The sequence below is a fragment of the Euleptes europaea genome, chromosome 5, assembly GCF_029931775.1.
Source record: "Euleptes europaea isolate rEulEur1 chromosome 5, rEulEur1.hap1, whole genome shotgun sequence".
NCBI classification, from domain to species: domain Eukaryota; kingdom Metazoa; phylum Chordata; class Lepidosauria; order Squamata; family Sphaerodactylidae; genus Euleptes; species Euleptes europaea.
In genome coordinates, this window is record NC_079316.1 from 112764837 (window position 1) to 112792209 (window position 27373).

Sequence of the window (27373 nt, forward strand, 5' to 3'; positions counted from 1 at the left end):
GGAGGAGGAGAAGGAGGAGGAGGAGAAGCAGCAGAAGAAGAAGCAGAAGAAGACGAAGAAGACGACGACGATGACTCCTCGGCCATAATCGTGGCCTCCTACCTGGTCCGCATCGAGCCTTTCACCCAGATCTACTGCTTCCTGCAGGTAAGCAGGTTGTTCCTACGCAGGCGCGTGACAGCCATTGTCGTAAAGAGGAAGAAGAGGAAGAAAAAGACTTGGTTTTTCTATGCCGACTTTCACTATTTTTTAAGGAGTCTCAAACAAGCTTACAATCGCCTTCCTCTCCCCACAGCAAACACCTTGTGAGGTAGGTGGGGCTGAGAGATTTCGGAGAGAACTGTGACTGGCGCAAGGTCACCCAGCTGGCTTCGTGTGGAGGAGCAGGGAATCAAACCCAGTTCTCCAGATTAGAGTCCGCTGCTCATGTGGAGGAGCAGGGAATCGAACCCGGTTCTCCAGATTAGAGTCCACCACTCCAAACCACACCACTCTGGCTCTCTAAGCCAAAATCTCATCACTGACGGTACTGGTGTCTGGATCAGAAATGTTATATATGCAAAGTATGCGCTCTTCATAGGGTTGCCCTGAGTCGGAGGCGACCTGATGGCACTTAACACACACACACACATGTGCTCTGCCACTGGTAGGATTTCCAGTTCCAGGTTAGGAAATTCCTGGAGATTTTGGGGGTGGCACCTGGGGCTTGCAGATGGGTCAGCAGGGTCTAACGCCATAGAGTCGACCCTCCAAAGTAGCCATTTTCTCCAGAGGAACTGCTCTCTGTCTCTGGAAATGTGTTGTAATTCTGGGAGATCTCCAGGCCCCACCTGGAGGATGGCACCCCTAGCCATTTTTGCTATGCACTTTTGAGCTTAATGAAACCTTCATCCAGTATGAGGGTCTGAACCTTTATTTAGGGCCTAGGTCTCTTACGCCTGAGTATCATGGAGGTCAATTGCAATAGCTGGAGATCTCCAGCTTCCACCTGGAGGTTGGCAACCCTCATTTGGATGGCTCCCAGTGGCTTTGGATATGTCTGGGTACCCCATTACTACTGTTTTCTCTCGTGGTACAACTTTCTTCCCACAGCTTTCCCCCACCCCCACTTCCAGGCTTCATGTCTACAGCTGCCACCCCAGATGTCAGTTGCTTTTTTTTAAAAGAGCACGTGGTAAAATGGGAAGGGGGAGGCGAGTTTCATATTGGCTTCAGTTGAAATTCACTGGGTGCCTTTGACATCTTCCCAAGGAACCATCCGTTCCTCACCAGACACTATCGTCTGCGCAAGATGCTGATTGTTTAAAGGACGCATCCCACAGTGCAGGTGAAAAGAGGGGAGGAACTTGGACTGGGCGGAAGCTGCTGCAGTCTGTGGCTCACCGATGCAACGCTGCTCAGGACAAGCGACAGCAACTGCTGAGGTTACCTGGTGCCGTTCGTTTTGCACACAGGGGGAAGGGTGCGCTTCTTATTATCTCAGGGACAGGTGATTAGTTGTCCTCCTTTTGCAAAGGCTTTTTTGCTGATAAAACACCTTTTACAGCCTCTGGTCTGGACGCCAGTTGTAACACAGGTCAGTTCGAAGAAGTGACTCTTACAATAGCTAGTCAACAATAGGCAGCCATGTGAGTCTGTCTGTAGCACTAGAAAAGAGCAAGAGTCCAGTAGCACCTTAAAGACTAACAAAATGTCTGACAGAGGACAAGTTTTCGCGAGTCACAGCTCACTTCTTAAGATAGGTATCTGAAGAAGTGAGCTATGGCTCATGAAAGCTTATACCGTGCCAGAAATTGCGTTAGTCTTTAAGGTGCTACTGGACTCTATAAGGTGCTATTGGACTCTTTAAGCCAATACTGGCCTTTTGCTCTTTTCTACTACCATCTAGTCAATTTATGGGCCATTTTGACTCCTTTCCACAATGGGTGTTGGCAGGATCCTGGGGTCTCTGAAGGCTGCTTCTCGCAGATCTTCTCCCATCCGGGATGCCTGTGAAGTTCCTGACAATAAACAAGCTGCAGAATTCTGCTCCGACTGGAGTCTCTGAGTTGACTTTGAGGGAAGCCCTATGTAGAGTTCATTACAGTAGTCTAGTCTCTATGTTACCATGGCATGGATCCAGGTGGATCCAGAGCGGCCGAGGCCAGGTGTAAGTGGGTGTTTCAAGCCTTGGTTGATGTAAAGCAAAGCTGGGGCAAGGAGCTGGGGTGGATGGGGAGGCCAAGACAGCCCTGGAAAAGCCCCCACCCCCTCCCATCATGTCCCCCTCTGCGGAAGGACTTCTGTAGGTGGTGGGCCCAACAACAATCACTGGAGACTCACTCCCCGCACAATATGGCTGGGCTCAGCAGCTGCTACTGCACAACTCGGCCAAACCCAGTGACAGCGACTTCACAACCAGCCAAACTTTTCCCAGGAAAAGACTTCCAGGGGGCAAGGAAGCAGGGTAAATGGAAGATGGGGATGGGGAGACAAAGACAGGTTGGCTGGTGGGTGGGAAGGAGAGGGGAGAGGCTTTGGGGGTTCCCAGAGGAAGGAGAGATGGATAGTGGAGGAGGGGGTTGTCGATGCAAATGAGATGCCCTCTACATCCTTGCACACACACCCCCACACACACACACACACTTGTTATACCTAATTCCAAGCTAGGCGTAGGCAGAGGGGATATCTCTACAAACCTGAAGTCCCAGGTATGCAGAAAAATCAGAAATCCAACAAAAAAATCAGCAACAAATAAACACCAACATCTGGGGATTTAAAGTCCCCCAAAATAACAGAAACAACGCCTGTATCTTTAAGAAAGCTCTCAGTGGCAATTTTGGGGGTTGTTAGGAGACCACAACAATACTGGTGAGCCTTCCAACCCTTGGTTTCTGTAAAGCAAAGCCGTAGTTTGGGAACTTTCACTCCCATTCACCCCTGGTATGTCTCGGTTGTTCCTTGGAGTTATGCACAAGTTTTCTGTCCATTAGAGATGACCTTGCTGCCAGCCCTTGCAAATCACGGGACTTCCCGTCCCTCTAATAACCCGATTCTTCCCTCTCCCCTGAGCTCAGTCCGCTTGAAACAGAAGCTTGGTTTCTCTCAAGGCAAGCAGACAGCAAATTATAAAGCAGCATTTCAAGGGGTGGGGATTCAAATACTTCCTGATGAGCTTGGAGACTGCTGGTGCATAGCCTCCCAACAGGAAAGTGTGGGTCCAGCCAGCAACGAACCTCAGGTAAAACTCCCTGGCATAAACGAACCATGTGGGGGAGAGCTGGGGTGGATCGGGAGGCCAAAACAGCCCTGGAAAAGGTCATTTTCCACCCGTCATGTCCCAATGGAAGACTCAGGGCCAGTCGCCATGACACAATCGTTGCAACTTGGTTAGGCTTTTCCTAGGGAGAGACAAGGAGGGAAAGCTGAAGATGGCGGAGGGTGGCAGCTTAAGATAGGTTGACTGGTGGGTGGGAAAAAGAGGAATGCAGGAAAAGGGGAGAAGCTATAGGGGCTGCCAGGGGAGAGAAGGAAGAACTGGTGGGGGAGGGGATGGAGAGGGAAATGAAAGATATTGCTCTAGAGCTAAATGCAGACAAAAATGGCCCTTTGAGTTCGTTGTCATACCTAAGAAATCTCTCACACACTAACATATTAAGTCGTTTATTTCAGCCAAATGATACAGGGAATTACACATAAATGAGACATAGATGAGGATACACATAGAAAAGGAAAACATTTAACAAAAAGTGTTTCCTGTAGATGAAAACATGTGTTAGTGGTTTTATTTCACCAATGGATCCATCGCTTGGAAAACCATCCTTGTGGAGCTTAAGAACGGCACGCCGGGTTTCTGCAAAAGCTTATCGAAGAAGCTCATAAGTGGTTCATAGCATCAGCCCCTTCCGCAAAACTCGGCCCTATCCTGATGCCGCGACTAGATCGTGTCCGTCTTGCGGGCCGATCAAAGGGATTGGGGCCCCAGAAGGAATGTGTCAGCTGCAGAGCAAAATAACTTATGGGATAAAATGGCTAATTTGAAAAAGGCTTTATGTTTATAGCTTTCCAGTCACAGCAATAAAACCCTCAGACAGGGCTTCCAAGAGGTTGGGGGGCTCAGGGGACCACACTGCATGGGCCACGTTCTGTGTGCATGCCCACAGAGGCCAGCGAGTCATGTGATCCATTTTCATATGGTGCGCATGAGCATGAATGTGCATGTAGCTGCCTTCTACTGAATCAGACCCTTGGTCCATCAAGGTCAGTATTGTCTACTCAGACTGGCAGCGGGTCTCTGGGGTCTCAGGCTGAGGTCTTTCACATCATCACATGCCAAACAGATTATCACTGAAGAAGAAGAAGAGTTGGTTTTTATACACTGCTTTTCTCTACCTTTAAGGAGTTTCAAACCAGCTTACAATCACCTTGCTTCCTCTCCCCACAACAGACACCCTGTGAGGTAGGTGAGGCTGAGAGAGTTCGGACATGGCTGTGACTAGCCCAAATGTCACCCAGCATGCTTCACGTGGAGGAGTTGGGAAACAACTCCAGTTCTCCAGATTAGAGTCCTCCACTGATAAGGAGGAGTGGGGAATCAAACCTGGTTCTCCAGATTAGAGTCAGCCGCTCTTAACCACTACACCACACAGCCCCTTCCCTAAAACAACATTTGGGGCCTGTGAGCAAGGCCTAAAGGACTCTGTGATCTGTGTGGTCTGTGCTCACTCTCAGCAGCCCTACCATCAGATGCGGCTGATGATTTGCCTCATTAGTGGCTCCTGGTACAGAGAAGGGTCCGCTCATGTTTGCTCTTCCAGTTTCGTCCCTGAGAATCTTTTTTCATATTCCAAAATTTCATTTCCAGTTGTCATTGCAATTGTGGTCTCTTTAGTAGTAGGCCGAGTAGAGTCACAACGCAAGAAAGATTTTTCTCTGAATGCAAACAGGTGTCTAGTCAAAGATCTCCCCACCTGAATCCGCAGTTCGCACAAGGGTCAAGTGCTATCCCACAGTTGAAGGGTGGAATAAATCTAAATGGTTCTTGTAGGTTATCCGGGCTGTGTGACCGTGGTCTTGGTATTTTCTTTCCTGACGTTTCACCAGCAGCTGTGGCAGGCAGTTGTGGACAAGTTTACATCGGGACCACACAACGAAACATACAAACAAGGATAAAAGAACATGAAAGATACTGCAGACTTGGCCAACCTGAGAAATCAGCGGTGGCTGAACATGGACTGACACAAACAGGACACAGGGTCTTATTCCAAGACACTGAAAGACTGGACAATTCTACCAACTATTTTGTCAGATTGCACAGAGAAGCCATTGAAATTCATAAACATCAGCACAACTTTAACAGAAAAGAAGAGAGTTTAAGAATGAATAAGGCTTGGCTTCCTGTCCTGAAAACCTCCACACTAACAAAGACTGCAGTCCACAATAGCCATGCGGATTAGCTTTGGATTTCACATGTTAACAGATCACTTCAGGATACAATGGTTCCATATTAACATACCACACCCTCATTAGCACATCATCTAGATTCTTACAGGACAATGATTAGCACATTACCTTTGATACTTTTTGCAGGACAATGATTCAGCTCAAACCCAACCCCTTTCTGACTACATATTACTCTTCCTACACACTTGACACTGAGAGACACTGTCCTTCAGTGTTACTCCTCTGAAGATGCCTGCCACAGCTGCTGGCGAAACGTCAGGAAAGAAAATACCAAGACCACGGTCACACAGCCCGGATAACTTACAAGAACCAATGAACTCTGACCGTGAAAGCCTTCGACAAAATCTAAATGGCTTTGGAACAAATAATTTAGGAATGAAGCAGACTAAAGAGAGGCTAACAATGAAGGTCAGAAGAAGAAGAGGAGGAGGAGGAGGAGGAGAGGGAGGAGAAGGAGGAGGAGGAGAGGGAGAGGGGAGGAGAGGGAGTAGTAGTAGTAGTTGTTTTTTATATGCCGACTTTCTCTACCACTCAAGAAAGAATCAAACTGGCTTACAATCACCTTCCTTTCCCCTCCCCACAACAGACACCCTGTGAGGTAGGTGGGGCTGAGAGAGTTCTAAGAGAACTGTGATTAGCCCAAGGTCTCCCAGCGGGCTTCATGTGGAGGAGTGGGGAAACAAATCCAGTTTACCAGCTTAGCCTCTGCCGCTCGTGTGGAGGAGTGGAGAATCAAACCCGGTTCTCCAGATTAGAGTCCGCCAATCCTAACCACCGCTCTTAACCACTACACCATGCTGGCTTTCATTACTTGAAATGTGAAATGCAAGTCGGACTGGGGATTTCATGTCTTGTGTAAGGAGACCCCAAGTTTGCTGGTGACCAATGCCATAGACCAGGGGTGTCGAACTCATTTGTTACAAGGGCTGGATATAACATAAATGTCACTTGGTTGGGCCAAGCCATGCCTCGCCAGCCCAGATCGAGACTGGGGGTGGGGGGCGGTGGCTGCCTTGGCTGGCTCATGGGCCAGATAAGAGCTCTCAAGAGTGTGGATCCGGCCTGTGGGCTGTATGTTTGACACTCCTGCTGTAGACAAATCTAGAAAACGGAAGCTGAGGCCCATTGCCTTCATTGTTCTCTTTATACCCTTTATCCTGTCCTGGCTACCTTCCTCCTTTGTTCTGCAGATCTTCTACCACCTTCTAAGTATTCTTGTGGCTAACAAACAAAGTCTCACAGAAGCTGCTGTTAAGTATATTTCGGCAACTTGGGAAATTCACACTAAAGCTCTGACGTTTCTTGGTTAGGTCTGTATCCTGCACTTTATTTATAAAAAAAATAGTTGGATTATTATTTTTTTGGTCTAATGCTTGCATATTTTGCATGTTTAATTTGCAATAACTTTCTTTACATGAGACGCATTTAACGTGTCTTAATTTAGTTGCTAAACTTTCCCCTGGTTTAGTGTTACAGAGAGCTTATTACCTGCCATGGTAAAATGCTGCAGCCAATGAGCTTTTGGGACAGTTCCCACAGAAAGTACGTCATGAACGCCATACGTGAGCGTTGAAAGTTGCAACTGACTTATGGCGACCCTGTAGGGTTTTCAAGGCAAAAGAGGTTCGTTGGTGGTTTGCCATTGCCTGCCTCTGCATAGCAGGGGCGTGCCGTTCCCAACTCCCCTTCCTTCTTTCCCTGTTCTCTTCTCTTTCACACAGTAGTTTTTGACCGGCCTCCTCACTTTCCGCTCGCTTCTATCATATACTTTCCCCCACTGACGCTTGCTGCCTTCCCCCATGTCAGTTATACCATTTTGGTGTCAGGGGTCGGAATGCCCAAAGTAGACTTGTGCTTATCGATAATCCCGAACTGAAAAAAAAATTAGCCATTTCAGCAATAATTGGGTTTCAGTTTTACCGAACATCAAAACCTGGGGATCTCCCCAAAGCCAAATAGGCAATTCCTGAAAAAGCCAAATAAATATTGGTTGACAGTCTAAGGAGAGTCCCTTGCAGCTATGCTGCAAATTTGGGGACTCTACCTCCAAAAATGCCCCCATAGGAGCTTCGGAAAAAATCCCCATAGACTATAATGGGCCCACTTTTTTTTGGTAAACCTGGAAATAAGCCAAATACCCATATTTACCAGTATGGGTATTCAGCTCATTCTGGGTTTACCAGGGGGAAAAATGGGTCCCAGTAAACCCAAACCTGAAATTTACCAATTATTTTTTTTGTTTTGCACAACCCTAGCCCCAAGGCAGAGACCGGGGAGGGGGCACAGAAGGAAGCCCCTCCTGTGTTTAAAATGCAGAATCAGCAAAACTGGACATCTGTTGCAGCTTTCTTGGCTCAGCTAAAAAACTGGGATGCACCCAAACTTGGACCACTTTGTAGCGGATCACAACAACAGCAAAAGAAAATAATCATCATCATCACATTTAGCATTACGAGAAAAAAAAAACAGGTAAAACGTCACAGGGTTGAACAAGCCCCAGTTCAAAGTGTCAGGCCCTGTATCTTGCTGAGCAACACAAATCCCCTTAAAATACAGTTTTCACAAATCATATAAAAACAGACCAGGCAAAGGGGGAAAAGGACATTTCTATGGCGTTTTATAAATACACTACGCAGGAAGAATTAAATACGAGCCGACACACAGGACCTGTCCTGGATAGGCGTTACATCTTGTTTTCCTCAAAGAGGATCTGAGCATAGACAGTCACTGTCGGGATGCCTTTCTCCTTCTGGTAGGGCTTGAGGAGCTCCAGTTCAGCATAGGTTAAATTCTCCTCCGCAATTTTGGGCTGCAAAACAAAAGTCAGAGAAGTGTCCATACGTAGGAATTTGGAATTTGGCAGGCTGCCTTTTTGCAGACAAAAAAATGAACACATGAAAGACATGAAGCTCCCTTATATTTCATGTAATTATTTATTCATTTTCATAAATTTCTATCCCATCCTCCCTAGCAGAAGCCAAGCTCAGGGTGGGTAACAACATTAAAACCAACTTACAGACACAATAATAATACATATTCATTAAAACAATGAAATCAATCATAAATAATCATACTAAAACAACAGAAGGTGCATTGGAAAGTAGTTACTGCTAAGAAGTATTGCAGTCAGACATCCCCCCCAAGATCAGAGAAAAAGAGAAACAGAGAAGAGAGAAGAGAGAAGAGGAGGAGGAGGAGGAGTTGGTTTTTATATGCTGACTTTCTCTGCCACTTAAGGAAGAATCAAACCAGCTTACCATCACCTTCCCTTCCCCTCCCCACAACAAACACCCTGTGAGGTAGGTGGGGCTGAGAGAGTGTGACTAGGCCAAAGTCACCCAGCTGGCTTCAAGTGTAGGAGTGGGGAAACCAACCTGGGTGCATTTAGCGCATGCAGTTTACCCAAATAGTCTGTTCACACCACACAAAACTGGCTCATCCCCTGCTCTCCCTGCATAGTTAAACTGTAGAACTCCCTGTCCCAGGACGTGGTGATGGCTGCCCACTTGGAATGCTTGAAAGGGGGAGTGGACATGTTCATGGAGGAGAGGGCTATCCATGGCTACTAGTCAAAACGGATAGTAGTCATGATGCATCCCTATTCTCTCCAGGACCAGAGGAGTATGCCTATTATATTAGGTGCTGTGGAACACAGGCCGGACAATGCTGGTGTGGTCGTCTCGCTTGTGGGCTTCCTGGAGGCACCTGGTTGGCCACTGTGTGAACAGATGGTGGGACTTGATGGGCCTGGGTCTGATCCAGCAGGGCGTTTTTTATGTTCTTATGGAGGACGGGGCTATCCATGGCTACTAGTCAAAATTAATTCTAGTCATGATGCATACCTAGTACTAGTCATGATGTATCAGAGGAGCATGACTATCATATTAGATGCTGTGGAACGCAGGCAGGACAATGTTGCTGCAGTCGTCTTGCTTGTGGGCTTCCTAGAGGCACCTGGTTGGCCCCTCTGTGAACAGACAGCTGGACTTGATGGGCCTGGGTCTGATCCAGCAGGGCTTTCCTGAAGTTCTTCTGTTCCCTGCTTTAATTACATTTCTCATTCCAATTTCACTCAAAAACACCTTGAATCCTACAATGGCTCTGTAACACCCAGCTCATGTAAATTTTAGAGCTAAGATTTATGAAATCATATTGTCCAGGTGTATTATTATATTATCTAGAAATTGCATTGTTTTCTAGGGTAGATTATCTCTTTATTCTTACTTTATTCTATTAAGTTTGGATGTGAAAAATAACACTCGATTCCTCCAATACAGGTCACTGGGCAGCGCTGGCTGATGTGTTACTTTCATACATTTTTATGATGTTCCTATAGTAAACATAATTTAATAAAGCCAAAACACACTAAATAAATAATTGCATCTAGAAAAGCAATAAAAGCAAATAAAATTAGTACTTTCATAAGTGGAAAAGGTACTTCAATTACTGCTGCAAGCAACCGTGAACCATAAAATGTGTAGAATAATTTCCCTTATGCATATTTCCAGTATGTAATAATTTGATTGAAAATATGAAGGAACACACGGGAGGCTCAAAATTGTGGAGCGCATGGAGTTCCTGACAAAGGATGTGTAATAAATGAGCATAGACGATATGACTCTTCCCAGCCCTTCTTTCCAGGCAGAATTCAGAAGAGGGGTGGGAAAAGCTGTGTGCGTGAGTGTTTAATTATATTGGGTGAGTATGTGCAGTCGAAAACAGAGCTTCTAACTTAAGAGAAACTTGCTCTGTAGAGAGGGGCAGCCTTTTTCCAGAAAAGTTTTTTTTCTTCCCAGACATGGAACAGCTTCAACGGAAACAAAAAAAGCACCTCGGGGAAGGAAGTAGTGGGCAAATTTTAATGTGCTGTTGCGTTGCACTTAGAAGCTGGTGACAAAAATGTCTTCTCTCTGCTACAGAAAGCGGCTGTTGAGAACGGGAAGTCTTGGGGAAATGCTATGGGCAGCCAAAGATGTTGCCATCTCTTTAAACTCTAGCAAATATCACGTTATACAACAGCAGTATAACGTGGGGAGGGGCCGTGATTCAGTGGTAGAGCATCTGCTTGGCATGCAGAAGGTCCCAGGTTCAATCCCCGGCATCTCCAGTTAAAGGGACTGGGCAAGTAGGTGATGTGAAAGACCTCTGCCCTGAGACCCTGGAGTGCAGCTGCCAGTCTGAGTAGACAATACTGACTTTGATGGACCGAGGCTCTGGTTCAGTATAAGGCAGCTTCATGTGTGTTCCTGTAAGTACTGGAACATCTCAACCACGGGGAAGAAACAAAATGATGATTTCAGCTCCTCCTACACAGAAGAAAAGTTTACAAGGCAAGTTTCGTTTATTCTGGTCTTCCCAAGGCTTAGAATATTCCACAGCTGTCCTCCAGAATTCTTGCTTCTGGACCCAACTGGGATAATCCACCCAGCCACTCCAATAAAAATGCTGTATCCCAAAGGAATAACCCACCCAGTAAAATTGAGAATGAAAAACTTCTAACATAATTGGGAGTCCTTGAAAACAAAACAAAAAACAGTTTTATGTTTCTTCCTAAACATCTGCAGAGAGGAATTTGACCGTGCTTTCTCCAGCAGCCCAGCCCATAAGGTGGGTGTGGCAATAGAACAAGAGTGGGCTGGGGCTCAGTGGTAGAGCATCTGCTTGGCATGCAGAAGGTCCCAGGCTCAATCCCCAGCATCTCCAGTTAAAGGGACCAGGCAAGTAGGTGATGTGAAAGACCTCCGCCTGAGACCCTGGAGAGCTGCTGCTGGTCTGAGTAGACAATACTGACTTTGACGGACCAAGGGTCTGGTTCAGTATAAGGCAGCTTCATGTGTTCATCAGACTCACCCTGACACCCTGCTTGAGGTCACACATCAAACAGAGGGAAGACAATGAATTAAGAGGGAAAGACAAGCTCTGTTGTCTTACTCACCAGCAGGACTTTCCTTTGCGGTTTCAGAAGTTTAGGCTTCGGGAAAGTGTTGGATATTGGTGCTGTTAAAAAAGAAAAAGAAAGAAAGCAGAGGACAAAGCAAAATTACTTCCTGCTTCTAGGTCCTGGGATACTTCTAGGCTTTGGTGCGCAACAAAAGTTTGTAAAAAAGAGCAAAGAGTCCAGTAACACCTTAGACTAAAAAAATTTCTGGCAGGGTATGAGCTTCCGTGAGCCACAGCTCACTTCTTTAGATACAGCTATAATGTGGGTCTATCTAGCCTTAAGTAGAGAAGAGTGAATTCAGACACCCAATGGCAATGTAAATAATAGCAGGCGTGATTGAATTAGGTGTGATATGCAGAGGGGTAGTGTTTGTGTTTGTGTGTGTGTGTGTGTGTGTGTGTGTGTGTGTGTGTGTGTGTGTGTGTGTGTGTAAAGTGACTTCAAGTCACAGCCAACTTATGGTGACCCCTTTTTGGGGTTTTCATGGCAAGGGACTAATAGAGGTGGTTTGTCAGTGCCTTCCTCTGCACAGCAACTCTGTTATTCCTTGGTGGTCTCCCATCCAAATACTAACAAGGGTTGACCGTGCTTAGCTTCTGAGATCTGACAAGATCAGGCTAGCTTGGGGGTAGTAGGCGTGGAGAAATCAGTACGGGTAATGAGACAGGAATCTCAGATCTCTATTCAGTCCAGGAAAATGCATTGTCTTGAGTTTCATTATTAGTCCTAATTCAGCAGTCTCTCTTTCTAATCTCCCTTTGAAATCCCTTTGTCAGAGAACTGCTGCTCTTAAATCAGCAACTGAATGTCCTGGGAGGTTAAAACGTCCCCCACTGGCTTCTGAACGTTCTGGCTTCCGATGCCAGACTTATGTCAAGCCAACAAAACAGATGGACTCAGAAGGCTAACCGTGCTCCAGTTCAAAACACGGCCCGTGCTCAGGAATGCACTGCCTTGGCTAATAAAAATATGTCATCTGCTATAAAAAGCATGATTTTCCAGCCACAGCATTTTGTGCAAAGGATGTGTCATGCTGGCACATGGAGAGCGCTTAAAAGGTCTTACACAAAACTGGGGGTGTCTGAAAACACAGGAAAAAGCAGACATTCCAGTGTTCTGACCCATCTAGGGGCCAAAACGGGGCCTCCTGGCACGTATCCCTAGCTGGCTAAGGAACACATCGTGCAAACAGGTGTTGTAAGAGCGTGTTTCCTGTCTCTCCGTCAGCTGCTGGAGCGACGTCTTCCAAAAGTAACCATGCCCATCAGCTGCTTGGCATGGGAAGAGTGGACACATTTATTCATTTATTTAGAAAATGCTGTCTCTCCAGACCCGCTGGAAGCAGCTGGCTGATACTCTTCCTGCTTCAGGATCACAGTAAATCATAGAATCATAGAGCTGGAAGGGACCAACTCCAGGGTCATCTAGTCCCGAAATTTTGTTAGTCTTTGAGGTGCTACTGGACTAGATGACCCAAACTCTAGGGTCATCTAGTCCAACCCCCGGCACAATGCAGGAAATTCACAACTGCCCCCTCCGCACACCCCCAGTGACCCCTACTCCATGCCCAGAAGATGGCCAAAAAAAAAAAAAAAAACCTCCAGGATCCCTGGTCAATCTGGCCTGGAGGAAAATCCCTCCCTGACTCCAAAGTGGCGATCAGCACAACCCTGGGCGTGTAAGAAAGGACCGCAAGAGCCAAGCACGGGCACAACCCTTCCTGCCCTCCCTTTTACGTTCTTCCTAAATTCACAGAATCAGCACTGATGTCAGATGGCCAACTAGCCTCTGCTTAAAAACCTCCAAATGTTACTTTCTTCCTACTCTGACACATTTAGTGGCTTCCCAAATTCCAACCCCCAGGCAGGGAAAACACACTCACATCCAGACTTCTGGCAGCCTCCAGAACTGGGCGGCGATGCAGTCCGTGGGCACTGCAATTGGCAGTGTGGGAAGGCCATACATTAGGGTTGCCTTGTACCCCCCTGGAGACTGGTGCGGGGTAGGTGGGACTTACCAGCAGCAAACTGAGACCTGGCAACATGGGGACACTCTAGTAGAGAGCCAGCGTAGTGTAGTGGTTAAGAGCAGTGGTTTGGAGCGGTGGACTCTAATCTGGAGAACCGGGTTTGATTCCCCGCTCCTCCACATGAGCGGCGGACTCTAATCTAGAGAACCAGGTTGGTTTCCCCACTCCTCCACATGAAGCCTGCTGGGTGCCCTTGGGCTAGTCACAGTTCTCTTAGAGCTCTCTCAGCCCCACCTACCTCACAGGGTGTCTGTTGTGGGGAGGGGAAGGGAAGGTGACTGTAAGCTGGTTTGATTCTCCCTTAAGTGGCAGAGAAAGTCGGCATATAAAAATCAACTCTTCTTCTTCTATTTGGGCAAAATCTCTACAGTAGAAGCCATTTTCACCCAATTTTTTTGCCCAAATGCCAGAGCATCCCTGGCAACATGATGATGTTACTTCTGGCAAGTGCCAGAAGTGACGTCGACATGTCACTGGCGACAGAGGCCTAGGCCTCAGTTTGCTGCTAGTGAGCCTCCCCACCGCCCGGCTAAACGGCGCCAGGGGACGGTCCCCAAAGCGGAGAATTTCCTGCCCCAGAGGGGGGGGGGGTGTCTGGCAACTCTACAATACATGCAACTGCTTGATTTATGCATGTTTGATGGCTCAGAAGGGAGTCAAAATGCAAACCAAAAACCATGCTGATAATAATAATAGTGGCTGCTGAATTACAACTAATAATGAAGGGATGCATTCTCTGGGATTGAACAGAGATCTGGGATTCCTGTCTCATTACCAGGGCAGTGAATACAAACTGCATTACCCAGCCCAGATTTAGGGCAGAAAGGACAGCCGGTTCTGGCACCAGAAAACAGCTCCGTGCTTCCACTTCTGGTTAGCCTTCTCTTCGACAACAGCGAAAGGTCAAATCACAGTCTCCCAGCCTCTCATTTTACAGCCGGTTAGTAAAAGGAGAATACCGGAGCCATCTCATCAACTGATATAGAATCATAGAATCATAGAGTTGGAAGGGACCACCAGGGCCATCACGTCCAACCTCCCACACAATGCAGGAAATTCACAACTACCTCCCCCCTCCACACCCCTAGTGACCAGAAGATGGCCAAGATGCCCTCCCTCTCATCATCTGCCTAAGGTCACAGAATCAGCATTGCTGACAGATGGCCATCTAACCTCTTCTTAAAAACCTCCAGGGAAGGAGAGCTTACCACCTCCCGAGGAAGCCTGTTCCACTGAGCAACCGCTCTGTTAGAAAATTCTTCCTAATGTCTAGACGGAAACTCTTTTGATTTAATTTCAACCCGTTGGTTCTGGTCCGACCTTCTTGAGCAACAGAAAACAACTCGGCACCCTCCTCTATATGACAGCCTTCAAGTACTTGAACATGGTTATCATATCCCCTCTCAGTCTTCTCCTCTTCAGGCTAAACATACCCAGCTCCTTCAAACTTTCCTCATAGGACTTGGTCTCCAGACCCCTCACCATCTTTGTTGCCCTTCTCTGGACACGTTCCAGCTTGTCCCTTCAAATATTTAAACATGGCTATCATGTCTCCCCTCAACCTTCTCTTCTCCAAACTAAACAAACCCAACTCCTTAAGTCTCTCCTCATAAGGCATGGATTCCAGACCTCTGATCATTCTGGTCGCCTTCCTCTGGACACGCTCCAACTTGTCAACATCCTTCTTAAATTGTGGAGGCCAAAACTGGACACAGTATTCCAAGTGAGGTCTGACCAATGCAGAATACCGTGGTAGTATTACTTCCCTTGATCTAGACACAATACTCCTATTGATGCAGCCCAGAATTGCATTGGCCTTCTTAGCCGCCATTTCACACTGTTGACTCATGTTCAGTTTGTGGTCCACTAAGACTCCCAGATCTCTTTCACATGTACTGTTGTCAAGCCAACTGTCTCCCATCCTTTACCTGTGCCTTACGTTGTTTCTGCCTAGGTGAAGTACTTTACACTTCTCCCTATTGAAATCCATTTTATTGCTTATGGCCCAGCTCTCTAGTCTATCGAGGTCATTCTGAACTCTGACCCTACCCTTCGGGGTATTAACTACCCCTCCTAACTTGGTGTCATCTGCAAATTTCATTAGCATGCTCTCTATTCCATCATCCAAGTCCTTTATAAAAATATTAAATAGTACCGGTCCCAGGACAGACCCCTGTGGCACCCCACTGGTCACTCCTCTCCAGGATGAAGTTGTGCCATTAATGAGCACCCTTTGGGTTCGGTTGGTCAACCAGTTACCAATCCACCTAACAATAGCAGTGTCCAGCCCACATTTTACTAGCTTTGTAAAATCTAACTGACTTACGCAACTTGTACTATATTATGTTAATATGCTAATACTATTTGCTAAACCTTTTAACCAGTATATATATATATATCTAAACAGCAAATAACACTGCTGATTTATCATTATTAAGCTAATAACATACATCTATACACATCTACTAGAACGATACCCAACATATATGGTTTATAACTGAAAAGCCGCTTATGAATGTTTTAAGTTTATAGTAACTTATTAATCTGCATATTCTCTACACATACATTATTTTGCTACAAATTCATAGTACAGCTTTCTGTTCTTTTGAAATTCTTCCATCGGCGAGACCTGTTTTATCTCAAATTTGAAAACGCGGGGGAAGGCAGTGGGAGAGTGAGGTGACCTCTGACGGGCGGAAACAGCATGAGTAATCAACGGAAAGACTCGAAGTTGTAGGAGGGGTGACGGCGAGTGAAACAGCCATGCATAAAAGACCATAGCCAGGATGATATAGTTTTGTTCTGTTTTCGTGACTAATAGATGTTTAGAGACCTCATTAAGCAACAAAACGGCGGATTTGAACCGGTTGAGCCCAAGTCTCAGAGTTTAGTGAAAGTCAACTGGGTTCATTGACCAAACCGATTCCCCCACTCCCAGGGTTTTTATGAAGATATTTCTGGGAAAACCACCACACTGATGCCAAGCAGGCTTCTTTGAGGAACACCAGGATACATACGTAGTAATAAATCACCTGATGCTCCCACGCGCATCAGGAAACTTTGAAACAGGGCCACCCACAAATGAGAGAGGATTTCTTCATACCCAGGCACATAGGAAAATGTAAGTTCATAAACTAAGACCATCACCCCATTCCAAATACAAAGAGCTTTACCAGTATGCTGCTTCAGCTGCCAGGATTGTGAATGCTAAACACTGGAAGTCTAACATTTAAACTGCAGAATGGATCGACAAACTGTTGGATTTCGCTTTGATGGCCAAGGTTAACGTAATTGGTGGACCAAAAGCCAGTAGAAGAATTTGAACAGAAATGGCGGCAGCCCTTGTACAGCTATCATACAAACAAGTGAAAATTAGTTTTCTATAACTGTAGATGAAACGGGGAAGTAACCATATTTAATGTAGTACTAAATGTAAGGCTTCCTTAGTTTACGATCACGACGTCTACAGTAAAAAAAATACTTTTTAGAATAATAGATGAAATTTGTAGTAAGATTATTTTCAGTGTACCAGAGTAAGGAATGTTTACCCAAAATGAAGCCGTAACTGTATGTTATCAAGAAAATGAAAGACTATTAATGAGTATAACTTAGATTTTAGCTCAAGATCTGTTTCAGTTAAACATATAATTTTTCAACTTTTGTTTCTTTTGCTCTCTCTTTATTTTCATTACTGTTTTTATCTCTAGACCGGCCCGGAAATGCAAATCTTGTGACATCTAATCCCTTTCCTCTTACCCCCTCTTTTTTCTGTATCCTAATATTTTTATAAATAAATAAAAAGACCACCACCACCACAACCCCACAAAAAACACGAATAAAAAACAAAACTAGACATGGTCCAAGGATGCTCACTTCCTTCCAGAAAATTGCTTCCTGACACCAAAGTGGCAATGGGCATTTCCCTGGGCATGTAAGAAAGGACCATGAGAGCCAAACGTTGATGCAACCCTTCCTGCTCTCCCTCTCATGATCTGCCTAAAGACATAGAATCAGCATTGCTGACAAATGGCCGTCTAGCCTCTGCTTAAAAACCTCCAGGGAAGGAGAGCTCACCACCTCCCGAGGAAGCCTGTTCTACTGAGGAACCGCTCTAACTGTTAGAAAGTTCTTTCTAGTGTTTAGCCAGAACCTCTTTTGATTTAATTTCAACCAGTTGGTCCTGGTCCGACCTTCTGGGTAGGGCTGTCAATTCGGTTCGGCCCGAACCCGAAAACAGCCGAATTTCCCGATTCGGCGGTTTTTAGTTAGGGATGAACCGAACTCAAAAATGGCAGGAAACCGGGGGAGCCGAATTCAGCGAGTTCGGGAGTTCACGAATAAATCCGGCCAATTCGGGGCCGTCAGTAAGCATCATAACCGTCAGTAAGCAGCATTCTCCTCCCCCGGCCAATCGGTGGCCAAGCTGGGTCTTCTTCTGGCCAATCAGTCAGGATTGAGTACTGGAGGAATCAGCTGCTGCGTGGCCGGGCCAGGGAGAGAGAGAGAGTGAGAGAAATCCTAGTGTGTGTGTGTGGGTGGGGTGCTTGTGCACATTCGCTCCTTTCCGTGGCTGCAGGGGGCGCATTTTTGGGGGTACAGACCCCAAACTTTCAGTGGAGCTTCAGACAAGCCTTCTTAAGAGACCCCTGAAGTTTTGTAAACATTGGGTCAGGGGGTCCCGAGATATGGGCTCCCCCCTTTTCTCTTTCTGTGCCTGCAGGGGGCGCATTTTTGGGGGTACAGACCCCAAACTTTCAGCGGAGCTTTAGACGAGCCTTGTTAAGAGACCCCCCAAGTTTTGTAGACTTTGGGTCAGAGGGTCCCGAGATATGGGCTCCACCCCTTTTCCCTCCCCCCTTTTCCATTTCCGTGGCTGCAGGGGGCGCTTTTTTGGGGGTGCAGCCCCCAAACCTTCAGGATATCTTCAGACGAGTCTTCTTAAGAGACCCCCCAAGTTTTGTAAAGATGGGTTCAGTGGGGGCAGAAATATCGGCTCCCCCCCTTTTCTCTTTCCGTGGCTGCAGGGGATGCATTTTTGGGGGTACAGACCCCATACTTTCAGCAGAGCTTCAGACAAGCCTTCTTAAGAGACCCCCCAAGTTTTATAAACATTGGATCAGGGGACCCCGAGATATGGGCTTTCCCCTTTTCCCTATTGGGATGAATGGATCACCCGATCCTGTATGCATCTCCAGAGCAAAACGTCCCGTGCTTAAATGGAATCGTCTTGGATTACCCATTTCTCCTCCCAGCCCCTCTTGATGGAACAGAAGACAGCCACAGTAAGACCCCTTTGGGTTCTTTAATCTATACTTTTTCTCCTGTGTGTGTGTGTGTGGGGGGGAAGCAGAGTCTGTGTGTGTGGGGGGAGGGAGCAGTTTCTGTGGGTGGGGGGGAAGCCAAAGGGGGCTTTCGCCCGTTCTGCCTGGGGGTGTGTGCCCCCTCGAGTCTCTCTCTCCCTGGTTTGAGGGGGGGCTTCAGTTGTATGTCCTCAGGTTTTCCCTCATTCATACGACGGTTAGGTCTATTTTGATGCTTGCTAACACTGGTTTTCAAACGGTGACTTAAAGAATGCATTTGCCTGGTCCCGAGTCCCATGCAAAAGGGGAAATTCCACCCCTCCTGCTCATTATGCATAGCTAGCTGCCTCTGTCCCTTTCCATGGTTTGCAAACTCCCAGGTGTCAGGTGTTGCTTTGCATGTTTGCAAAGGTGTTGCTTTGCAATTGTGTTGCTTTGCAGTGTTGCTTTGCAGTTGTGTTGCTTTGCAAACTTCTTAGCACTTGCCCCGCCCTTTGCATGTTTGCAAAGGTGTTGCTTTGCAGTTGTGTTGCTTTGCAGTGTTGCTTTGCAGTTGTGTTGCTTTGCAAACTTCTTTGCACCTGCCCTGCCCTTGCTCTCATCAGCTGTTTGTCGGGGCTGGGAGCTTTGTGCGTGGGCGGCAAGCTCTGCTCAGAGATGCACATTAAGGGTGGGGGGACCCCTTTCGGGTCCCATATCTCAGCCCCCCCTGACCCAATCTTTACAAAACTTGGGGAGTCTGGCAAGAAGGGTCCTTTGAAGCTCCACTGAAAGTTTGGGACCTCTACCCCCAAAAATACCCCCACCCTGAGCCGCGGAAAGGTGCGGTTGTGTTTTTAATGGCTTTATTCGGCCGAATTTTTTCCCCAAACTTTGAATTCCCGCCGAATTGCACAGACCCGAAGTGGGGGAGTTCGGACTTCGGCATATCCCGAATCTAAACGGGCTGAATTCAGCCGAATCAGAACTATACCGAATTTTTTTAAATTCAACAGCCCTACTTCTGGGGCAAAAGAAAAGAACTCCCGCACCATCCTCTCTATGACAGCCCTTCAAGTACTTGGAGATGGTTCTCAATTCCCCTCTCAGTCTTCTCCTTTTCAGGCTAAACATACCCAGCTCCTTCGACCTTTCCTCATAGGACTTGGTCTCCAGACCCCACACCATCTTTGTTGCCCTTCTCTGGACACGTTTCAGCTTGTCTACATCCTTCTGGAACTGTAGTGCCCCAAACTGAACACAGTATTAGAGCAGAATAAAGCAATACCATCACTTTGTGTGATCTGGACACTATACATCTGTTGATACAACCACAAATTGCATTAAGAGCTTACAGTATTCTGGTGGGTGAATGAATGTCGGGGGGGGGGGCTCAATTTGAAATGTGCATCTCCAGACTCTTTCTTCAGGCGCTCTCTCTCTCTCTCCCCTAGGGTTGCCAGCTCCGGGTTGGGAAACACCTGGAGATTTTGGGGGTGGAGCCTAAGGAGGGCGGGTTTGGCTCAGGGATGAACTTGTATAATGCCGTAGAGTCCACCTTCTAAAGTGGCCATTTGCTCCAGGGGAGCTGACCTCTGTTGCCTGGAGATCAGTTGTAATAGCGGGAGATCTCCAGCCACCGCCTGGAGGCTGGCAACCCTACTCCCCCTGGAACTATCAAGACTTATTGTGGGTGTCGCATGTTGCCAGCTGGCTAACACCAACCTTTGGCTGGAACGGCAGGAGGTTGCTCCGCTTTCTCCTTCTTCCTTTTGACTTTTAGGGGCTCCGCCAGAGACACGCTGGTTACCCCGTTGCCTGTCTCCCCTAAGCTGGAGAGAGAGAGAGAGAGAGAGAGAATGGTGAGGAAAGCCTGCAGGAAGCAGAGTCATGCAGAATAACCTACCCAAGTCTATGGCCTTTCATGCATGGCTGTTTCCCTTGTGGTCACCCCCAACCCCAACTACTTTGGGGCTTTGTTTTGATTATACATGCATTTTTTGATCTGGAGATTTTGGGGTGGAGCCTGAGGAGGGTGAGGTTTGAAGATGGAAGGGTCTTCAATGTCATAGAGCAGAGGTTCCCAAACTTTTTGCATCATGGAGCACTAATTTTCACCTAGCACCTATAAACCAAACCGAATGACAATAGTATTTTTCTTTCCAATCTCTTCACGGAACACTACGAGATGTTTCACGGAGGACCAAGTGCTCCACGGAGCACAGTTTGGGAACCTCTGCAGTATAATTGCCAAAGCGGCCATTTTCTCCACGGGAACTAATTTCTATCTCCTGAAGATCAGTTGTAATAGCAGGAGATCTCCAGCCACCACCTGGAGGTTGGAGTAACCCAAAACAGCACTATGACAATATAAAGCAAATAAGTGAATTTTATAAAGTGCAAAGTGAATAAATATATACAGCATATACAAAAGGAGTACAACAAGATACACAATTTACAATAACGATCCAATAAATATGATTTATCCAAAGGATGCCAAAGGTCCTAATACAACAGGTAAGTTAGAGTATACAACCAATAAGGGTATCATTTGATATAAGAGTTTTTATTGAATCTTTCAAATTATTTTTTAGGTTTAGTTATTGGAGCAAAGCCACAGGAAAAACTCTTATATTTTGTATTAGGACCTTTGGCATCCTTTGGATAAATCATATTTATTGGATCGTTATTGTAAATTGTGTATCTTGTTGTACTCCTTTTGTATATGCTGTATATATTTATTCACTTTGCACTTTATAAAATTCACTTATTTGCTTTATATTGTCATAGTGCTGTTTTGGGTTACTCCAATTATCCTTACAGCACGGAGCCTTCATTTCTTGCGGACCACCTGGAGGTTGGCAACCCTACTGATTAAGAATCCTCTACATGAGCAGCAAAGAAAAATTTAAAGGAGTGGGGCAGTGAGAAGGGGGACCTTTATTGAATGGGACTTTTGTGTAAACATATAGTAGGATCTTAACTTTGGGGAGAGGAGTTGCCTAATTTTTATGAGGAATATAGGCTGTGGTCACATCCTATTTATGATCTGAAGAAAAGCAATCCTGAACATGAATCTCAAAGCCTCATCCCTCTCCGTTACTTATAAGAGTACGGCAGAACTACTGATGGATGACATGGTTTAGGGTGAGTTTAATCCTTTTAAAAAAAAAAATTATTGTTTTCCATAAAATCATATATACTCTTTTCAGCAAATACTCAAAAATATCTGCATAAACATTCATATCTAGATATCTAGATATAATTGTTAAAAGTACCTCCTAATTAAGAAATTAAATAAGTAAAAACTTCCCCATCCTCCTCCTCCATCTTTCTAATTACATGTTTAATCAATTGCATTTAAAAATATTGTCGAAGGCTTTCACGGTCAGAGTTCATTGGTTCTTGTAGGTTATCCAGGCTGTGTAACCGTGGTCTTGGTATTTTCTTTCCTGACGTTTCGCCAGCAGCTGTGGCAGGCATCTTCAGAGGAGTAACACTGAACAGAGACACTGTCCTTCAGTGTTACTCCTCTGAAGATGCCTGCCACAGCTGCTGGCGAAACGTCAGGAAAGAAAATACCAAGACCACGGTTACACAGCCCAGATAACCTACAAGAACCAATGCATTTAAAAAGTTTAGGACCAACTGTTCACTATGGAATTAACATTTAAGTATTGCAATTTTTAAACTATATCTTATCAGTCAATGGATTAGAACAAAGAATAACCTTACAGTTTCCCCATATAAATCTCAATCTCACAATAAGCCCTCCATGCCTCCCATTCGCCCAAAAACTGAGCATTGTCTTTTTGGTTTATCAAAGCTGTAAGTTTTGCCATTTCCGCCATTTCTAACATCTTTTGTATCCAGTCATTTTTGTCTGGGATCTCATTTGATTTCCATTTAGCTACATATATCAATCTGGCGGCTATTGTTGCATATATCAGGAAGGATCTTTGAGTTACAATAGAATCTGGTATCATACTTAGAAGCATCATCTCAGGTGTTTTTGGTATATTGTTTTGTACAATCAACCTTATTTCATTGTAAATCATGACCCAAAAGTTTTTTGCTTTTTCACATGTCCACCACATATGATGAAATGAACCTACTTCTTTGTTGCACTTCCAACATTAGGGTGAGTTTAATCCTGATGGTAAAAGCTGAGGTAAATAACCTCTATTATAAGCCATTTTCCTAGTGACACCAGGTAGTACTGACTAAAGAGACTGGAAAGAACTCTCCAAATGTTTGTTCTTAAAATGGAAAACAGGTAAAAACAGTCTGCATGACGTATTTAGAGAAAGAAAGTCAAATAAAATTGATACTACTATCCGTAAGAGAAACTTGTTTTCCTACCTGTTCTGGGAACACTTCACCAAGTAATGTTTTACTGCGGGAAACAGTGATAGGGAGGGGAGAGGAAAGAACAAATAAACTTATCAAGAAATGTTCTGCAAGAAGTATCCTCCACATTTACTCACGTTTTTAGGTGAAGGGTTGACATCTTGTCCTAGCCCATTGAAACCCTGATAGTGAGATCTGCATGCTTGGGAAGCCAGCAAAAATGGCCAAACAAGGCAGAAAAACACAGCGATAGAATCGGAAGACGTCCCCAGGCACGAAGCGGCTTCACAAACACACCTGAAGCTGCCTTATACCGAATCAGAGCATTGGTCCATCAGGGTCATTATTGTCTACTCAGACTATATATTATTGGCAGCAGCTCTCCAGGGTTTCAGGCAGAGGTCTTTCACATCACCTGTGAACAGGAGGTGCTGAGGATTGAATTTGGGACCTTCTGCATGCCAAGCAGATGCTCTACCACTGAGCCACAGCCCCTCTCCAGAAGGATTTTGTGTGTGTTAAGTGCCGTCAAGTCGCTTCCAACTCATGGCAACCCTATGAATGAAAGTCCTCCAAAATGTCCTATCTTTGACAGTCTTGCTCAGATCTTGCAAATTGAGGGCCATGGCTTCCTTTATTGAGTCCATCCATCTCTTGTTGGGTCTTCTTCTTTTCCTGCTGCCTTAAAGAAGGACTTTAAGCAGTTACAAACATGGGCTGACCTGGGGCTCAGTTTTTGCCCAAGGTTCATGACAGAATTCTCTCACCTTTTCTCCACTAGATGTAGTTTTCAGCACCTGGGTAGCCAAAAAAAGGTTGCCTACTCTTGTGGTAGGCTAAGCTATAGGAAACAGTCAGGCCTATTCAAGAACGGTCTTTCCGCGCTGTGGATTTTCTCACAAGATTTCAAGAGGTGGTTCAATTTAACTCATCTGGGGATGTTCTTCTTGGGAGGGAAAACCAAGAGTCCTACTCTGAGAACTGCTCCCTTCTCTTCCCTGTAGGACAAACTGCTGTGAGGATCAGCAGGGTCTCCCACAAGAACTTTTTCCCCACCACGAGCAGCTGCGGGCCAGAATGGAGCCCCTTTGCTACTAGAACATAAGAAAGGTCCTGCTGGATCAGACCCAGGCCCATCAAGTCCAGCAGTCTGTTCACACAGGGGCCCACCAGGTGCCTCTAAGAAGCCCACAAGCAAGATGACTGCAGCAGCATTGTCCTGCTTTTGTGTCACAGCACCTCATATCATAGGCATGCTCCTCTGATACTGGAGAGAATAGGTATACATCAAGACTACTATCCATTTTGACTAGTAGCCATGGATAGGGCTGTCAATTCGGTTCGGTCCGAACTGAAAATCAACCGAATTTCCCCTGATTCGGTGATTTTCTGTTCGGACGGATCCGAACACAAAACTGGCGGGCAACCGGGGGGGGGGGGGGCGAATTCAGCGAGTTCGGGAGTTCGCGAATAAATTCGGCCAATTCGGCCCCCCTTCAGGGGAGCCTGCTGAAAGGCGCGGGCTGCCCTTTAAACTGATCTGAGCCTCCCAGCTGGGAGGCGCAGGTCAGTTTAAAGGGCAGCCCGAACCTCTCCAGCGGAGCCCGCTGAAGGGGGGCTGCCCTTTAAACTCATCTGCGCCTCCCGGCCGGGAGGCACAGATGAGTTTAAAGGGCAGCCGCGCCTCTCCAGCGGGCTCCGCTGAAGGGGGGCGGCTGTCATTTAAACTCATCCGCGCCTCCCGGCCGGGAGGCACAGATGAGTTTAAATGACAGCCGCGCCTCTCCAGCGGGCTCCGCTGAAGGGGGGCGGCTGTCATTCAAACTCATCTGCGCCTCCCGGCTGGGAGGCGCAGATGAGTTTAAAGGGCAGCCGCGCCTCTCCAGCGGGCTCCGCTGAAAGGTGCGGGCTGCCCTTTAAACTGATCTGAGCCTCCCAGCTGGGAGGCGCAGGTCAGTTTAAAGGGCAGCCCGAGCCTCTCCAGCGGAGCCCGCTGAAGGGGGGCTGCCCTTTAAACTCATCTGTGCCTCCCGGCCGGGAGGCACAGATGAGTTTAAAGGGCAGCCGCGCCTCTCCAGCGGGCTCCGCTGAAGGGGGGCGGCTGTCATTCAAACTCATCTGCGCCTCCTGGCAGGGAGGCACAGATGAGTTTAAATGACAGCCGCGCCTCTCCAGCGGGCTCCGCTGAAGGGGGGCGGCTGTCATTCAAACTCATCTGCGCCTCCCAGCCGGGAGGCACAGATGAGTTTAAAAGGCAACCGCGCCTCTCCAGCGGAGCCCGCTGAAGGGGGGCGGGCTGCCCTTTAAACTCATCTGAGCCTCCCAGCTGGGAGGCTCAGATCAGTTTAAAGGGCCTCCGCGCGCCTTCAGGGAATCCCTGAAGGCGCGCTTCGGCCGAATTTCCCCCCGAACTCTGGATCCCCCCGAATTACCGGGGATCCGAAGCGGGGGAGTTCGGACTTCGGCATGTACCGAACCCACAAGGGTCAAATTCGGCCGAATCCGAACTGTACCGAATTTTTTTTTTGACAGCCCTAGCCATGGATAGCCCTATCCTCCATGAACATGTTCACTCCCTTCTTATAGCCTTCCAAAATGGCACCCATCACATCCTGGGGCAGGGAGTTCCACAATTTAACGAAGGCCATTTACGCACGGGAAGTTTTGCCTTGAATTTGCCACTCTCTAGGTCACTGGTTCCCAACCGGGGGTCCGCAGACCCCCAGGGGTCCGCGAGAACTAAATTAAGGTCTGCGAAACAAAGTTATAAACCCATAATAAATTAATATTTTCAATTAAAAGTTCTCTATTATAAATATATATATATTCAAATATTATTCTAAGTTTAATGTTTAACTAACATTATGATTAAAGTTTATTTTCAAATTCTCTGAATTTTTATTTTGAACCTTGGGGTCCCTGCACTGAACAAAAAAGTCCTAGTGGTCCCTGGTCAAAAAAAGGTTGGGAACCACTGCTTAGGTGCACATTTTCCCCATCCGAATTCTGTAAACTCTGCCTGGGGCTTACTGTTGAGTTTGGAGAATTCGGATGGGAAAAACGTGCATCCAGAGAGCAGCAAATCCAAGGCAAAACCTCTCAAGCGTAATTGGCCTATGAGTTGTGTGCAGGGAATTCCACAATTTAAGTATGAGTTGTGTTACAGATCCTGTGGAATTCAACTACATCTTGCAGACCTTGGTCTCACTTGAGAGAGAGCTTCCACCAAGCCAGGGCGGGGACCAGGGCCGAAAAAGCCCTGGCCTTGGTTGAGGACAGCCAGACATTCTTCGGGCCGGGAATCACCGGTAGGTTATTATTTGCCGGCTCCAGCCTTCCAAAAGCAAGGCCTATCCTGGTCTTATGCTTACCTCGAGATCGTTTCTTGTTGATTAAGGTCTGGCAGAGGATGACCAGAGTGAACAGCAGAATGCTCACGATGCCTATGGAGCACACAAACACGGCGTAGACATACATATCTGGAAGGAGAAACAATGAATGAGTCAGTCTTTTGCCTTGGCGGTGTCCCAGGAGAAAAAGCACACAGTTTTTAATTCAAACTCAAGAGCGCACGTGGTCCTTGGGCCCCCAAACATCAGTAAGAGAAGCAGGGCGAGGAGAACCTTACGTACATATGTGTCATCAAGTTACAACCAACGTATAGTGACCACAGCAAGGGGCTCTCCAGTCAAGGAGGAAGGAGCACTGGTTTGCCATTGCCTTCCTCTGCAGAGTAGTCCTTGGTTGTCTCCATTCAAGTACGGACTCTGTTTAGCTTCTGAGGTTTGACAAGATTGAACTATACTATGCTGCCTTCCCTCCCAAGGCAAGGAGACCATTATGTAGGTAAGTGCCATCAAGTTACAACCAACTTATAGCGACCCCAGCAAGGGACTTTTGAGGCAAGTGAGAAGCAGGTTTTACCATCGCCTTCCTCTGCAGAGCCCTTCTTGGTGGCCTCCCATCTAAATACAGACCCTGTTTAGTTCCCAAGATCTGACAAGATCGGACTAAGCCCTCCTGCCTTCCCTCCCTAGAAGGATATTACTGCAAGTCTGTTCCACAAGGGATCCGACAGGAATCGGAGAGAGAAGCACAAGAGAAGCTTGAAACGCTTATAGCCATTCTGGAGATGTAATGACATTTTGCACACATTCCAAATGCTGCAAATTCTCTATACTTGGATACAGATTTTCACATTCAAATTTAATAGCAGAAACAATTGTTATTGGGGTTAAAAAAATACATATCGTTGGGGAGAAATTCAAAATTTTGGATGATAGTTGGATGCCAAAATAAAAAGTGCCAAAGGAGAGTGTTTGTCCCTGACCC

General features: G+C 46.5%; 1 protein-coding gene across 1 annotated transcript in view; it reads right to left on the reverse strand.

Moving 5' to 3' along the window:
* Positions 1-8125: 8125 nt before the first annotated feature.
* VSTM4 (V-set and transmembrane domain containing 4) overlaps positions 8126-27373 on the reverse strand; it is a 31517-nt gene continuing 12269 nt past the window's right edge. The window contains exons 4-8 of the mRNA XM_056850161.1: positions 26413-26520; positions 23054-23087; positions 20417-20523; positions 11378-11439; positions 8126-8251 (exon numbers count right to left, since the gene is read on the reverse strand). Of these exons, the coding sequence (XP_056706139.1) occupies positions 8126-8251; positions 11378-11439; positions 20417-20523; positions 23054-23087; positions 26413-26520 (437 nt within the window). The remainder of the gene's footprint in view (positions 8252-11377; positions 11440-20416; positions 20524-23053; positions 23088-26412; positions 26521-27373) is intronic.